Raw genomic sequence first — 15,775 nt, 5'->3', positions numbered from 1 at the left:
ACCCTTATCACTCGGTCCCTTATACCATATTAGAAACATTTCCTCCAACATGTGCTCGATATTTTCTATTTATGCTTTCTGGGCTTGGTTCAGCTGCGTGGCAGAGCAGCACAGATCGCTGGTACAGCCCCGGCGCTCAAATCCCCGCCCCGCACCGAATGTGGTTTTACTGGTTTTAATTATCCATGGGGGTCACATCCCGGAGATGGCCGTGTCGTGACATCTGGATTCGCCCCCATTTTGGTGCTGTGCCATCAGAGCGCTCTCCTGCCTGAAGCTTTTGGTCCAGGAGCGTGTGTTACCTGTTGTCGTGTGTGCTTGAAAGCTGGGAATCTGGGGGGTTTGGGGTGTTATTTTGATGCTGTGAGGGGTGTGCTGGGACAAGTTGCTTCCCCAGCGTGTGAACTGGGCAGAGTAGCCTCTCCTCTGGTTGTGGGGCTCTGCGAGGCTTTGGCGTCAGGCTCACCTGGTCCCACCGCCAGGCGGGATGCTTTCTGCCCCCGCGGCGGGGACCCGCCTGTCGTGGTGGCTCTGGTCTCTGGGCCAGTTTCGGGGGTGGGAAATGCCATTCTGAGATGGCAAAAATGGAAATGTTTCATTCTGGAAACGTTGCCGCGACATTTTCCAGAAAACCCACGCACACATTTAGCCCAGGGCAGTCCCCAGCCTTGGCACCGTTTGCCAACAGCCTCATCAGCCCAACGCCACGGCTTTCAGCAAACGGGTCGTTCTCTCCCCCCTCAAAAACAAAAGGGAAAAAAAGAGTGTGCTGGCTCACGTTCCCTTCCCTTTCCGCAGCAGAGCGTGACCACGGGCGTCGAGCAAAGGCTCTGTCTCCCCAAACTCACATCTCGATGGGAAGATCGAGACCTGAGCTATCAGGCTGTATCACGCCACAGAAGGTTTGGGACCTTCTCCGACCTCCCGGGAAGGGGGGGGGTGAAGGCAGATGTTTGCTCCCCGCTCTCCTCCCATCCCTGTTCCTGCTCCGGGTGCTCCGGGTCGAGCAGTCGGTGCTGTTTGCTTGCTGAGCAGCCCCTGCTCCATTGACTGCAATGCCCTCCTTGGCTTCTTTCATTAATAAATAAACTTGGCTCTCTCCTTCCCCAGCAGCACCCTCCCAGACGCCCCGTGCAAATACCCGTGTTAAATAACGGTGTTCCTCGTCCGTGGCCTCTGGCACGGCTGTCACCGTGGAGGGGACACAGGCCAGCAGAGCTGGCGCTGGTGCCACGTGTCCCCTCTTGACCAGGTCACAGATGTCCACCTCGGGGACGGCTTGGTTTGAGCCTGAGGGGGAGACGAGGGACTTGGGAGCGAGGGAAGGCACCTTTGGTTCCCTTTGTGGTTTGTAGTAAACAGCTTTAATTCAGAATCTTCTGAAACTGAAACATTTATCAATGTGTTTATGTGTATTTACTCATAGATATTGCATTTATTTATTGACCAGCCCCTTTCTTTTGCAGAACCTCTTTGGCCTCTGCCTTCTAATTGAAAAGCAATATTAATAACACCAGCATTTCCTTCCTTTCCCCAACAAATACCAGCCCTCACCCCAACACCTGGCCCCACAACCCCGATATCTCCCCATATGATTCCCCGTCACCCTGACCTCTCTTTTTGGTTTTTCCCCAGGAGATCCCGAGCGAGATTATGCCAATTACTACCAAGGCATGTGGGACTGCAGCAGCGAGCATCCCGACGAGCTCTCCTTCCACCGCGGAGACCTTATTTACATCCTAAGCAAGGTAAGAGAATCGGGGGCAGCCCCATATTCATCATCATGGGGCTGGGGCTCAATGGCAAGGTCAAGAGCTGGTGAAATTGGTAAAAATCAAGGTCCAAAGCAGAGCTAAATTAGCAATTTAGTGGTGTATGTGCAGGAACCGGACCCTGGCATCCCACGTCCCCGCACCATGACTTGCCCCATCGATGCCCGCTCCTGCCCGTACCCCCTGCCTTCACACGTGGCATTTCCAATGCCCCAAAGCAAGACTATTATTTATTTTTTTTATCCACGGTAATGGAGTCTGTACGTGCTGTTGCTCAGGTATTACAGGGGTAATTGAGTTGCTCAGCCGGGTGTGACCAGGGCTCCCTTTGGCAAGTGCACGCAGGTGAATAAATTAAGTGTTTGCATTAGCGGGTCTGTGGGGGCAAGAGCAGAGCCACCGGTGCCTGTGACCCTCTCCCAGCCCCGCTTGTCCCCGCAGGTCTCTGCCCTTGCGCCCAGCCGGTCCCCACCGGACCACGGTGGCCCCAGCTGGCAGCGATGAGCGGTTGCATTTTATGGGTGATGTTTTGCAACGCATTTTGCATCCTGACGTGGCAGGGGAACAGCAATAAACTTGGGGCGTTGCATTTTGCTAGTGGTGGTTTGCAACGCGCTTTGCACCCCGATACGGTACAGGAACAGCGATGAACTTGGGGAGCGGCGCTTTGTTTTGCAATGCACTTTGCACCCGAAGGAAAGTGGTGAACCTGGGGGGGGGGGGTGTTGCGTGGCATGGATGGGGTTTTGCAACGTGCTTTGCACCCCCGAGCTGGCACAGGATGGACTCGGCGGTTGTGGGGACCCACCCAGGGAAAGGCACGATGCGGGGAGGGGTGGCACGTGCGGCGGTGGCTCAGCGGTGGTGGGCACGGACCTCTGGAGGCGAAGAGCCCCTGCAAGTGCCAGGCTTGTTAAGAGCTGAAAAAAAGGCTCAGATTTAGTTTCGCGTCCTGGCGGTAGCCGCAGGGCGTCCCCGGGGAGGACGTGGGTGATCGGATGCCGCAGCGATGGGCAGGGGGGCCGTGGCGGCAGTGTCAGGCCTCCCTTGGAGGTCCTGTCCATCCATCAGAGCCCCGGAGGCCGGACCCACGGCATGGGTGCCCTTCGCTGCTGCAGGCTCCGAGCTGGGCTGCTCATCCTCCTCCCCGAAGGTTCGCAGCCGGTGTGGCACAGACATTTTTAGCTGGTGTATTCGAGGCCAGCTCCTGCACATCCCCGCGGAGGCAGCTGCATCCCTGGCAGCAGCAGAGAGCAGCTTTGAGTCTGGGCTTCACCGTCCCTTTCTGGAAGGCTGAGAATTCCCCATCTGTGGATCTCAAAGCACTTTATGGTGGCATTTAGTGACCCGTTACCCCCCGGGACGGGGTTGAAGTGCTCCAGGCACTGAACCCACAGCCCTGGGTCATCACCTCATTTATCCATGGGGGTGACAACCAGGAGCAACCCACGGCCGTCCCTGGGGGCGATACCCACAGCCCTCGGCACCTCGGTCCATCCCGCCGACAGCCGAGCGGGTCAGGTCCCACCCGCGCCAGCTCGGGGACACAGCTTGGAGTCACGGCAGGGTTTTTGCTCTCTTCAGTGGCTCCAGATTGCGACTCTTGTGCTGGCTTCCTCACACGTAACCGATCGGTCCTGAGAGCTTTTCCCCCGTAAATTACTTTGCACGACGGATGCTCGCGGCCGCCGCAGAACGGAGGCGGCGCGGGGCCTTGGGGGGGAAAGGAGGGAGGCAGCGAAGGGGGGGGGGGAAAGGTGTTTGAAAAGCCTGTTCACTCAGCTGCATTTTAATTTCCTTTTCAATCTTGTCCCAATTAATTTCGCAAAATTAATCTCAGAAGCAAACTCGGCAGCATCGAGGCTGCCGTTTTAGCGGTGCGGTCGCTCTGTCTGAACATGAAATAGTAGCTAATATAAAAATCCATCTGGTGTCTTTGAAACACACGCCGGCTGCTGCTCGGGTCCTGTCTGACATTTCGAGCATCAACAGCGGGGAAAAGTGATTTGGGGGTTAGTGGACATCAGTAGCTGGGGGGGGGACTTGGCAGCCTGGGGGCTGCGGGCACGGGGAGCGCTGCGGTGGAGGGGATGGACGGTCCTGCCTGGGGCAAGGGCAGCATCGTCACCCGCTGCATCCTCACCCGCTGCATCCCTCCTTGGAGCGGTCCCTTTGCTGCCATGTTGGGAGACCAGGGGGTGCCACTGTCAAGGGTTTTTCTCATCGTTACCCCCAGAGCCAGGCAGGAGGCTCCTTATTGCACCCCCAGTGCCACCAGTGCTTTGGTGGGCCTTGGTGCTGCAGGGATAACGGAGCCGGGGGGGGGGGTCACAGCCGGAGCTGGCCGTGCTGCAGAGCCCGTACCCCACCTCACCACCCTGCTTTGCAGGGACCCCAAAACACCGCTACCCCACTCAGTGCAGCCCAGCCGGGCTGATACATGGGGGAATGAATTTGGGGAGGGGGAAGCAGCAATCCCGGCAAAAAACCCCGGCATCGCGTCCCTTTCCCCGGCACCGGTCCCTTGTCCCCTGGTTGAGTGATTTGTACGTTATGATAATTATTTGAATGCAGCGAGACTTCCTATTTTAAGTGGGCTTAGTTGGATGTGACAAGCAGGCCATAAAACCGGATAAGTTAATTCTCTCAATTGCTTTCAATGAAAGCAGGGGGGGAAGCGGGGTGTGGGGGGGGGCATATTCCCATACCCCGGACCCCGAGCGAAAGGCGTGTGGTGACATCTAGTGGCATTTTGCCTGGATTTGGGGCCATCTCGCTCGTGGGGAGAGGCCACGGGGGTGGCCACGGTCCTCGTCCCCCCCCAATGCGCTGAACCTCACGGGTGATGGAGCCAACATGTAACGAGCGCGGTCGGGGCTCAGCGCGCAGCTGCATCCCGGGGCGGTGGGCTCAGCCCCCCGGGGTCTCCGGTGGGGTGAGCTGCGGAGATGGGCAACCGGGGCTCAGCGGTGTTTGACTCCCATTAATAACCCCTCCGGGAGGCTCCCGAGTTGGGAGGGATGGGGATGGGACGGCGGGGTCAGCTGGAAGGCAACGGTCACCCACCGGTCAAATTCAAGCGAGGGCCATCCTTCCCCTGCTGGCCCCCTCGCCCCCCCGGCGGGAACCAATCGTCCAGAACAAGCCCCTGGCAGCCTCATTCCTCCCAGGTAATTTTTATAAATGAGGGGACACCCATCGCAGGCGAGGACAAAAGGGTGGCCGAGCGCCGGGAAGGCAGCGCCGACGCGTCCCCGATGCTGCAGCCCAAATTTTGCCCCATCCAGGGGGGCTTATCCGCACCTCCCCGTTGCTGCAGCCCAAATTTTGCCCCAACCCCGCTGCTTTCACCCCACACCGACCACCGGGCCAGCTCCAAGCGTGCCACCCTGCCCCCTCCGCGGTGGGTGACCCCGGTCCCCACGGGGCAGCGGTGGCCGTGGCAGGGACACGTGCTGGCCCCTTCCCCGTGGTCGTGGTACCCCAACGCCAGCCCTGGCAGTCTCAGGGGGCTGCTGAGACGTTGCCCCCCCGGCCCGTGAACTTCTCCCGGGCTGGCACATGGTTCTGCTCGGGAGGTTTAAGGTTTAAGGCGTACTCTGACCATTTATTTTGCACTGAAATTTATAATAAATGCTGTTAAAGACTTCGGCTTTGACAGAGGTAATAATAAATTCACTGTTAAAGACAGTAGTTTAATTCCTTATACCCTCCAATACTGCACAGAATAAACTATATTCATCACCGAGTAATTTTTTACCACATAAATCTTTAAAACTAACCGTTGTAGGCTGTTGAGGCTGAAATATTGTGAATTTATTAGATATACCCATGTAGTATTGGATTCAGAGGTTTCCATTCGAATATATTACAGGGGAAATTTGTGTCTTTAAGTGTGACAATCCTTCCATTTTCCAAAGCCAGCGTTATAACCAGCAGCTCCTCCAGAGTCAACTCTGCCTTTATTAGACAGAGATTTAGTAACGAGCCCCTCGCTAATCTGCCGGGGAGGTGGGGGGTGACATTTGCCGCGATGCCCTGTTTCAAATAGGTGGCAAAAAAAAAAAAAAAAAGGGAAAAAAAAAGAGAAAAAGAAAAGCTCTTTTTGTTTCCAGCGTAACAAATGCCCGACAATTTCCCAGCTTATTTCGTAAATGGAAGTGGAAATTTCACTTGGGGTTGCGACAACGGGAAATATTAAAGCGGAGCCTCGTTGTTAAACCCATCCCTGCCCGGCCATAACTTTCACGGGCTGCCATCGTTTTATGGATCTACATATTATATACATATATATGCGTATGCGTGTGGGTAGATGGATGCGAGTCGTTTTTGTTTGGGGGGGTGGTTAATGGGCGATAGAGGGAACGAGAGGAGAACCGAGGGCGAAACCCCAATTGCGCGTAGGCAAAATAGCTCAGGAAGGTTTTAAATCTGGCATCGATCTGCCGAGAGGTGACGGGCGGCACCTCTGCCACCCTCGCAACTTGTGATTTTTATTTGCCTGAGCCTGTTGAGCACCCGTGCTTCGAGCAGGCATCCTTGTTTCCTTTGCTAATGTAAAATACCAGCAGACAGTAGAAATCTTTGTTCGTTAGAGAGAGACGGAGATAATTATAAAACCATCTCCCGGTTCATGAGGCGCGGGTAACATTTAAACCAATTGATGTGGTAACATTTAAAGCAGTTATATTGCAAAATGTCACGTACGGTCTAGTTTCATTAGAGACGAGTTAATAGATGGATGGAATTGAAACTCCCAGGACTGGGCATAAAATAAAGAAGTTTCCCTTTGCCGTAACTCAGCCTCTCCGGCCACGGCCGTGCCCTTCCCACGGACCGAATCCCCAAAGGTCTAAAACTTCCAGCGCTTCGTCCCCTCTGCAGCAGTCACAAATCAAGAGCTGAAAATGAGAATCACGGGCAACACAGAAATCCCGCAGCCAGGGAAGGGGTTTTCGGAGGAGCCCGGTTCGGAGGATACCGGTAACGGGCACAATTAATACTCAGCATCCCCCGTTTGTGCTCGCCTCCACCCGAGGATGCTCACAAGCCACCGGTGTTTCACGCTCGCTTCTGCACCGTCTCGCCTTTTCTCCTTTTTCTCCCCCCCCACCCTTTTCCAAGCTGCTCCATCTGTAAATGAACAAACATCTTGATTTTATAGCCTTTTGCTTTGTAACGGGGAGGGGAGGGGGGGAGGTAGTGGAATGCCTAAGTAAGACTTTAATTCCAAATTCATTTACGCTATAGCGATGAAGTTGTCACAAACCATAATGCAGTATTTAATTAAAATAACAGAAGTGTATCTAGATATGTCCTGGGGTAGCTATCACCAAATTATAGCCTGCGCTACCCGGATTGTATTTATGAAACGGTGGTGTCTAAGGTACAGCTGAGCGGATGCAAAAGAGGGAACGTTTAAAGCATCGTTCTCGCAAAGGCTGCGTCTCTCGTTCCTCTCCTGCCCTTCCCTGCTGTGGTTCCCCACTGACTGAGGACCCTCGGTGTCATTTTGGCTGCGTGGGGGCCCTGGGGGCTCTGGCTCCTCATCCTGACCTGGGGTCCCAGTCATTACAGAAGGGGGCTGGAGCTGGGACCAGGGACCAGGGCAGAGTGGGGCACCCACTCCTGGTGACCCCATCCCGGCTCAGGTGCCCCTCCCAGCTGGGCAGCAGTGGGTGCACCCACCCACGGGGGTCCCTCGCCCCCTCCCCATGGCCCTCGCAGCAATCTTTGGGGGAAAGATGGGTGGTTTAGCGTCATCAATTAATTAGGAGCGTAAATCCTAACAGAGGAACAAAGCCGCGACTTTCGGACTGGCTGGGGTTGGGCTTTGCACATTTGAGGAGCAAAGGGGTGTTTTTGCAAGTTCCTGGTGAAGTCACGGAGCCGTTGCCTTCGCCGCTTCCCCTCCGCCGGTCCCCATCCCTCCTCCCGGTGCAGCGGCCGCCACCAGCCCCTCACCACCCCCCTCGTCCCCCTCTGCCTCCCCCGGTCCCGTAAGCTCAGCCGAAGAGTTATGAACGAAGGGGAAATAATTGCGGTAACCTTTGCAGGGAAACGGCCCTGGGGGTTACTGTATAAAGATATTTTCATAATACCCATCACGTAATCGGCACTGGCTGCTCCCATCCGCGCCCCCTCGCGCAGCTCGGGGAGTTGGGGATGGATGGCTCCTCGCACACGCGCGTGCACACACACATGTACGCAATTATTTCGAGCCCTCTTCACAGGTCACAGGCAGAGTTTAACTCAGATGGCTGCTAATTTTCATCAGGCGTGAGCGTTCAGGACTTTAAAGGCGAAAATAATTGGCTGCAGAACAAATTTAGGAAATGGAGTGTGCGATAAAGCAAATAAAAATCTCTCCCGGTATTTTTCCCCCCCCCCCCTTCCTGGTGGTGGGGAGGAGGGGGAGAGGGCAGGGATAGGTGGGAAGGGAACAGGCCTGATCTTATTTTACCTCCCTTGCAACTTTGCCATTAAAGTTGCACCTACAGCTAGGAAGTTTGTCCGTGAAAAATGGTCATTTTGTTTCCCCTGCTCAAAGCACGTTATTAAAATGCTAATTTAAAAGAAAAAGGAGTTAAATATCTAGCAATGGTGCAGTCTAATTGCAGCCATAATGAGCTCTCTAAATGTGAGTGCCCCTGACACACAGAGAGCATAAACAGCCAGCAAACACATCATTAGTGCTCACGTTCATTTATTCTGCCGACCTGACTATGACCCCGCGGAGGGTCGGGGAAGGAGCAGGTGGATCCGGCTGCGCCGGCCCCCGGGGATGCAGGAAGCGAAGCCGGGAGCGGCTGCCATGGCAACGCGGGGGATGCAGCGCCGGCCCGCCCGCCGCGCGCCCCCGGACCCCCCCTCGGACCCCTCCTGGACCCCACACCCCACGGACCCCCCTCTCACCCCCCCAGAACCCCACACACACCCACGGACCCCCGCACAACTCCCCGCACCCTCCACACCCGTCCCGGACCCCACATCCCCCGGAACCCCCCCACCCCCCCCGGAACCCCACACACGCCCCTGGACCCCATGGACTCCCCCTGGACCCCCCGCACTCCCCCTGGACCCCCCCGCACCCCCCTCCCCGGACCCCACACCCCTCCTGGACCCCCCCTCCGCACCCCCCTAGAATCACACACGCACCCCCGAACCCCACAAACTCCCCCTGGACCCCACACACCCCCCACATCCCTCCCGGACCTCACAGCCCCCTGGATCCCCTGCACCCCACCAGAACCCCGCACACACCCCCAGACTCCATGGACCCCCATGGATCCCGCACATTCCTTCAGAACCCCATGCAGCCCCCCGGACCCCATGGCCTCCCCTTGGACATTGTGCACCCCCCCAGAAACCCACGGGACCCCCCGGACCCCACACCCTCCCCGGACCCCATGCACTCCCCTGTATCCCCTGGACTGGCCCCAGACCCCACGGAGCCCCCTTGGACCCCGTGCACCCAACCCAAACCCTGTGCACCCCCTGGAGCTTGTGCACCCTCTGCACCCCATGCACCCCACGCATGGCTGCAGGGTGGTTTGGGGGTGGCAGCACCCCGCAGCCCAAGGAGGGAGCGGGGGCCTCCCAGGGGAGGTAGAATCATAGCATCCTGGAATGGTCTGGGTTGGAAGGGACCTCTAAAGGCCGTCCAGCCCAACCCCCTGCCATGAGCAGGGACATCTTCAACCAAGTCACTCGGAGCCCCGTCCAGCCTGGCCTGGGATGTTTCCAGGGACGGGGCACCGACCACCTCTCGGGGCAACCTGGGCCAGGGTTCCAGCACCCTCAGTGTAAAACATTTCTTCCTTAGATCTACTCTAAATCTCCCCTCTTTTAGTTTAAAACCATCACCCCTTGGCCTGTTGCTACAGGCCCTGCTGAGAAGTCGGTCCCCATCTTCCTTATAAGCCCCCTTTAAGTACTGGAAGCCTTGGTGAGATGGGGAAACTGAGGCAGGGAGCAGGGATGCACCTGAGCTGGAGCGTCTCAGCTCTTGGTCACAGCCATGCCGGGGCGGTGGGACCCAGAAGAGCTGGGCCCAGCCACCCCCACCCCCGGCTGCCGCTGCTTTGGGGTGTCCCCCCTCACCCGAGCACCCACGCCCGTTCCACACGTGAAGCTCGGAGCAGGATGGGGCCCTCCGGAGAGAGGGCTAGTGGCAACTGCACATGAAAGCGAGCGGCTGAGGAAGGAGATTAATAAAAGCAATTCTTTGGAAATGATTTTTGCTCCATTCCAGCCTGTTTGCTTCTAAACAGCCTCGCTAATCGCCTCCCAGCAACAGCACAATAACTTCCCTCTGATTCCCCCCCCCCCTTTTTTTTTTCGTCTCCTCTCTCGCCTGTCCGAGGGGCACAGGAACACCATCCCTGGGAAATATTTTAAAATAAAAAATATCCCAGCCGACACCCCCGTCCCTCACCCTCCCCTCCCTGCACCCCCCCCCTTCTCCCGTGCACTCTCGATGAACCTGTGATATTGTAGCAATGGCCCTTGAAGTGCAGTGGGGAGGTGATTTAGGAGAATATTAAAGGCAATGTGGAGATTCGAAGGCGCCTCTCTCAGGGAGATCTGGAGAAATACGCAGCACAGATGGGCTGAGCAGATTAAACATTTCCGTCACATTGTTTTCAAATTGTGTTTGCGGTGCCTGAGGGTTGGTACTGCGGTCAGAGCGCGGCGGAGCCGCGCAAAGCTGGGAGCCGCGCGCTTTATGGAATAAATATTAATACGGCAGTTTCACATGGGCTCCCAATCCCATCAGCGCCGCGGATCGGATGCTGCCGCCGCTATTGTCTCCCGGCCTGGCCCCGATGGCTGGCGGGGCTCCAGCTGCACCTTCTGCCCGCTCCCGCGCTGCACGCCGTCTGTCTGCCCCGGCCGTGTGTCCCCAGCACCGTCCCCCCCGGCTGCGGCATCCTGGCGGGGAGCCGGCCGGCCGCGGGGTGCCCGAAGGGATGCGCGTCCCTCCCTCCCCAGCCGTGCCGGCGCTCCCAAGCCGGGTCGTGCCACCGCCGCGGCGTGCTCAGGGTTGGCTTGTCATCGGGCGCCGCGGTCCGCGGCGCTGCCTTGCTCGGCTGGTTGGTTGCTTGCTTGTTTTTAACAGGAAATGACTAATGGGCTAAATCCTGAATGCCTCCGATCAGGCCTGAGAACTCACCTCAAGGAGGAGCTGCGCTGTTGTCCTTGCCCAGCCTGGTGGTCATTTCTGCCTGGCCTTCCCCAGCTGGGGACCATCACCTTCCTCCCCCTCCATCTCCCCTAGTACTGCTTGCTCTGAGCCCCTTATGTCTGTTAGCTTCTTCCCCCCTGGGCTGGGACGTGGAGAGCCCGGTGGGATGGGACACACGGACCCCGGTGGGATGGGACACACGGACCCCGGTGGGATGGGACACTGCAGCAACCCTGGGTAATGGCGGAGCAGGACCAGGGGAAGGAGCAAAGCTCCAGCCCCAGCTGCGTGTCCTCAGCTCCTCGCAGCAGCTGAGAATTGAATCATTGGAAGCAAGTGGGGATCATTTATTTTGGTAGAGATTTACCCTACAGAAGCGCAGCGTGGCGGGGGTAGGTAACGGTAGGCCACGATCTGAAGCAAAGGGCGGCATCACCCAAATTAACTCCTCCATGAGCCAGGCTGGGCGATATCCCAAGGAAACAGCATTCCCAGCCGCATCCCTCAGCTGCTGCCAGCTCCAAATCCCCCAAGGACAGGTAGCCCCTCAATTTCAGAGCTTGCCGCAGCTCTGAGCCAGTTTTCAAGGTAAATAGATGTATAGCTGACCTGGTATAAAACTCCCCGGTGTCAGCCGACCCCTTGCACGCCCGCCATACCTCATCTATGAATTAGATTCCTCCATTTTCCTAACAATAATGTATGACACACAAGCACTAATAATGGGGCCGAGCAATCATAAACCGATAAGTCCCTGACTGATTGGCTTTTCCTTCGGCATCCATCAAAGCGTCATTGATCTTCTGTGCGAAGGGGGGTGATTAATGGCCTTCCCAAAGCCCGACGGGGTTGTTTACGAGGGCTGGCGAAGGAGCGCGGTACCAAGGAGAGCTTGGGAGCACCGGTGGGGAGTAAATATTATCTGCTCGGTGGAGGAAGGGAGCCCGTGCTTCCCGGCGAGGGGCAGGAGGGATGCTGGATGGGACAATTTAAGCTTGGTGGAGCAGGGGAAGTGCTGATGGAGAGATGTGGCTTCGCTTTTAGGGTCCCGCCAGGCAGTCGTCCATTTGCAGTCATGCAGGGGACAGTTGGCCACGTTCCCATCACCACCTTTGTGACTGTGGGCTTGGGCTGTGGGATGATCCCCTTGATGGGGATGGGGGGCATCTTAGCTGGGTCGTTCAGGGCATCCACGTTCCCCCCCCCTCAGAAGAGCATCATCTCTCCTGGATGATGCTGAGGAGCTGTGGTGCAAGGCAGGGAGGGACAACGGGTTGTGGTTGTCATCTTGATGGTTTTTTTTCCCCTTTTCCTTCCCCCTGGTCGATGGAGATTAGCAGCATAACGCTTTTTACGGCCCCATGCACCAACCCGCCATAAAAGCCCTGATTGCGGGCGATTATCTGAACGAGCGTCTGCTTGGGTTCGCTTGGCACCGGGGATCTCGGGAATGAAACGTGGAGAAGCGCTTTGAGGGGTTTTCTTCCTTCTGGGAGAAAAAGCACAGCATTTCGGGAGCGGAGCGTGGCCATCGTGGCCATGCAGAGGATGGTTGGGCTGGGAGGATGGCCACCACCATGGCATCAGCACCCATGGGTGCTGCCTGCAGTGTCCTGCCAAGCATCTCATGGAGGTTGAGGGGGCAGAGCATCCCGCTCCTCTCTCCTGACGCCGCCGTACCGGCACGCTCGGGGCCCACCGACCTCACTGGAGCAATTATCTTCCCGATTAGTGGGTTTTCAGTCCCTTCTGTAAAGTCTCAGCTAAATTACTTCCACACACACAGAGTCCAGGCAGGTACTGAGCACAGAGGCTCCATTAGCGTGTAATTAGGTAGATTCCAGCAAAACCACCCTCAAGCTCCCTCCTTCTCCTCACCCCCCCTCCAAAACCTGGTATCAGGCATCAGCACGTTAGCAAGATGTAAATTAGCACCTCCAGATGAGAGCAGAGTTCACCCTGCACTGGGCTCTGCCTTGCTGTGCCAGTGCACTCCTCGTTTTAATAGTTTAATAAAAATTAGCATAATTAACGAACATCTGTATGATCCAGAGTGGTGCAATTTGGCACTTGGAAACGAGGACTTAAACATTATTGCTGGGAGTTTAATGTTGTTTTAATTCTTTTTGGCACTGCGCAGTGAAATAAACGCTCGGTGCCGCGAGTTCTCGGCTGGCTCTCATTTGCATTTTCCTCCCTTTGATTATGAGCAATCGCGGACTACCCGGCAATTCATCAAAGCAGAAATTATTTTAAAATACCTCATAGTGTTCAGGCTACGGCAGAGCTGGGGGGAGGGGGGGTGAGCAGAGGCTAGGGGCTCCCTGTCATGCCTGGGGTACACCTCGGTCCCTCTGCCTAAGGGTCTCCAGGCTGCAGGAAATAGACCCAAATGTTTCCTTCTGGTTTTGCAGCAGGATTTTCCCTCCCTGGCTGGTGAGAACAGCGGGGCAGGGCGATGTAGCCCCTCCATCCCTCCCCGCTCCTTCCTTTCTAGCAGCATCGCAGGGGTTGATTCAGTGCTGCTTGCTGGGGTGCAGGTCCCTGGGGAGCATCAGGATCCCAACCCAGGGAGTGTCGGGACTCCTGGGACCCTTTCCTGGCTCCAGCAAGGGCAGCACCACCTGCAGCGCTGGAAGTGTTGGGAGCAAAGTCTGCCTCTGGTGACTCAGCCCCTCTCCCGAGCAAAGCCTTTTCCCAGTCGGGAAGCAGGGATGAGCTCAGGGACCCGTTAAATGTCCCAACCAGGCGGGGAGGGATCAGAGCTTGCACGGACACGGGACGGGATGGGCTACTGGGCATATCACTTTTAACATCTCCTTTAAAAGGAAAAAACAACCGCCTATTTTGATGGCAAACTTAAGTTGTGTGTGCTAACTCCTCTCACACACGGTGGGGGAAGTTTTCTGTTATTATTTGCCTCCAATATGTGCTGTCAGGGGAAAATCACACATAAATCTGGGGAGACGATGGGTTACCCAGGCACAATCCACCTGGAGAGGCTTCACAGAGCTCCAGGTTGGGGCCTGGGACATCCCAGCGGTTGCCATTTGTAACTAAACCCCCCCCAAAATACCAGGGTGTGGATTCAATGCTGAGTTTCTGAGCAAGCCCCAAGCCATGCCCCGCAGGACCCAGGGCGAAGGGGGAGAGCGGGGCAGAAAGAAGGAGCAGGGGGTAGGAGGGACAGTGGAGGATTTACAAGGAGGGGAGGTGGGACTGGGGTATTTTTCTGGTGGGGTTCTGGGGGCTGGGCTCTGTAGATCCAGGTACCGAAGGAAGGGACCTGAGCCGTGTCCCTCCGGCTGTGTCTCCCCAGGAGTACAACGTGTACGGCTGGTGGGTCGGAGAGCTCAACAACGTGGTCGGGATCGTCCCGAAGGATTACCTGGCAGCTGCCTACGACCTGGAGGAGTGATGAGGACCGTGGCACCCCAGGTGAGAGGTAGCACCCCGGGGTGCACCCACTGGGCATGGGGGCGGGTGCTGGGGAGGTGGCTTTGTTCCTGGGGTGCCCCAGCATCTCCGGGGTGCCGAGCCTTGAGGACTGTCTTTGGCTCCATCTCCTGGTCTCCATTTTACATGGGAGTAGCAAGACTGGGAGTCACAGCAGCAGCACGGGGACAATCCACCCTGCCCAGGATTTCAATTCCTTCAGGCTCCATGGGACAAATGTGTTAAACCCACAGCGGCCACCAGCATCGGACCCGGAGGGCTGTGTGTCACCGGCTGTAACACCGACGCTGACACCAAGCGCTGCATATGCCGTGGTTTTTCCTCAAACAAAACCTGTTAGGAAGGCATTTGGCAGATGGGGAAACCGAGGCACAGGTTAGGGCTGGGAAAGTGGAGGGGGTCTGCGGCCAAGCTAGGCGCAGAGTCCTGGCACCTGCCTGGGGCAGCGAGACCTCATTTGCCCAGCAATCTCACGCCCCCCCTTGTCCCCTCTGTGCCCACGAGTCACCAACACGCAAGGCCATGTCAGTCCCAGCCTGCGTCCCAGTGTCACCTTCCCCACCGTCACCCATGTCTCTCCCCCTCCCCAAATCCAGGTGCTTCTCTCCCTGGCCATGCTGAGAAACCGGCTACACTGTCCCCACCAGCCTCCTATGGGAACCCGTTGCATGAAGAGACCCACGTCCCGCCACCCAGCCCACACATGGTGCCCCAGAGCCCTGCTCTGCCCCGCGGTACTCGCTGTGATGCCACTGGGGCACAGTGGGGGCACGGGGGGGCTGACAGCCCGTAATAAAGCCATTTGCCTCCCCATGTTTGGCTGCTCCAGACTTCGTTGCTGGTCTGGAGCAGGAGCTGGGTGCGGGCAGGGGTCCCTCACCTCCAGCCCCAGCTCTGAGCATCCCCAGAGCTTGCTGGTCCAGGCCCATCTCAGCCCACGACCGAGGATTAACGCTGCACAGCCTCCTCCTCCTCCCGCACTTGGCTGAAGGGCCACTAGATGGTGGTAAGTACCTGCTGACTGTAGCCTTCCCGGGGAGGGTGCCCAAACCCCCTGGGCCGCACCGGAGCAGCCCCCCGGCACCCACCAGCCCTCAGTGGCTGGGACGCTCGATGCTGAAGCAGGAGCATCGCCTGCAGGGTGAGCCCAGGCATCGGCCAAATGGCTGCTCCGAAGCACAGCTGGGCAGATGTTTAGAAACCAGGCACAACCAGGGGGACCCCATGGGACCCCAGAGGTATGCAAGGGGCTGTGGGGACACAGCCAAACCCATCCCAGTGCCTCGCCAGGCTCCTGCGCATGGCCTCGCTCGCACCAGCAAAAACACCTCCCTTCTGGGCATTTCTTTGGTATGGAAGA

General features: G+C 57.3%; 1 protein-coding gene across 2 annotated transcripts in view; it reads left to right on the top strand.

Moving 5' to 3' along the window:
• SKAP1 (src kinase associated phosphoprotein 1) overlaps positions 1–15,223 on the top strand; it is a 151,238-nt gene extending 136,015 nt beyond the window's left edge. For both annotated transcript variants that reach the window (XM_064473137.1, XM_064473138.1), the window contains 3 exons: positions 1,636–1,748; positions 14,279–14,397; positions 15,012–15,223. In XM_064473137.1, coding sequence (XP_064329207.1) covers positions 1,636–1,748; positions 14,279–14,377 — 212 coding nt within the window. In that variant the 3' untranslated portion in view covers positions 14,378–14,397; positions 15,012–15,223. The remainder of the gene's footprint in view (positions 1–1,635; positions 1,749–14,278; positions 14,398–15,011) is intronic.
• Positions 15,224–15,775: the final 552 nt, after the last annotated feature.

The sequence above is a fragment of the Phalacrocorax carbo genome, chromosome 25 (genome assembly GCF_963921805.1).
Source record: "Phalacrocorax carbo chromosome 25, bPhaCar2.1, whole genome shotgun sequence".
Classification (NCBI taxonomy): Eukaryota; Metazoa; Chordata; class Aves; order Suliformes; family Phalacrocoracidae; genus Phalacrocorax; species Phalacrocorax carbo.
The sequence above is the reverse complement of the archived record's forward strand: the minus strand, read 5'-3'. Positions and strand labels throughout refer to the sequence as shown.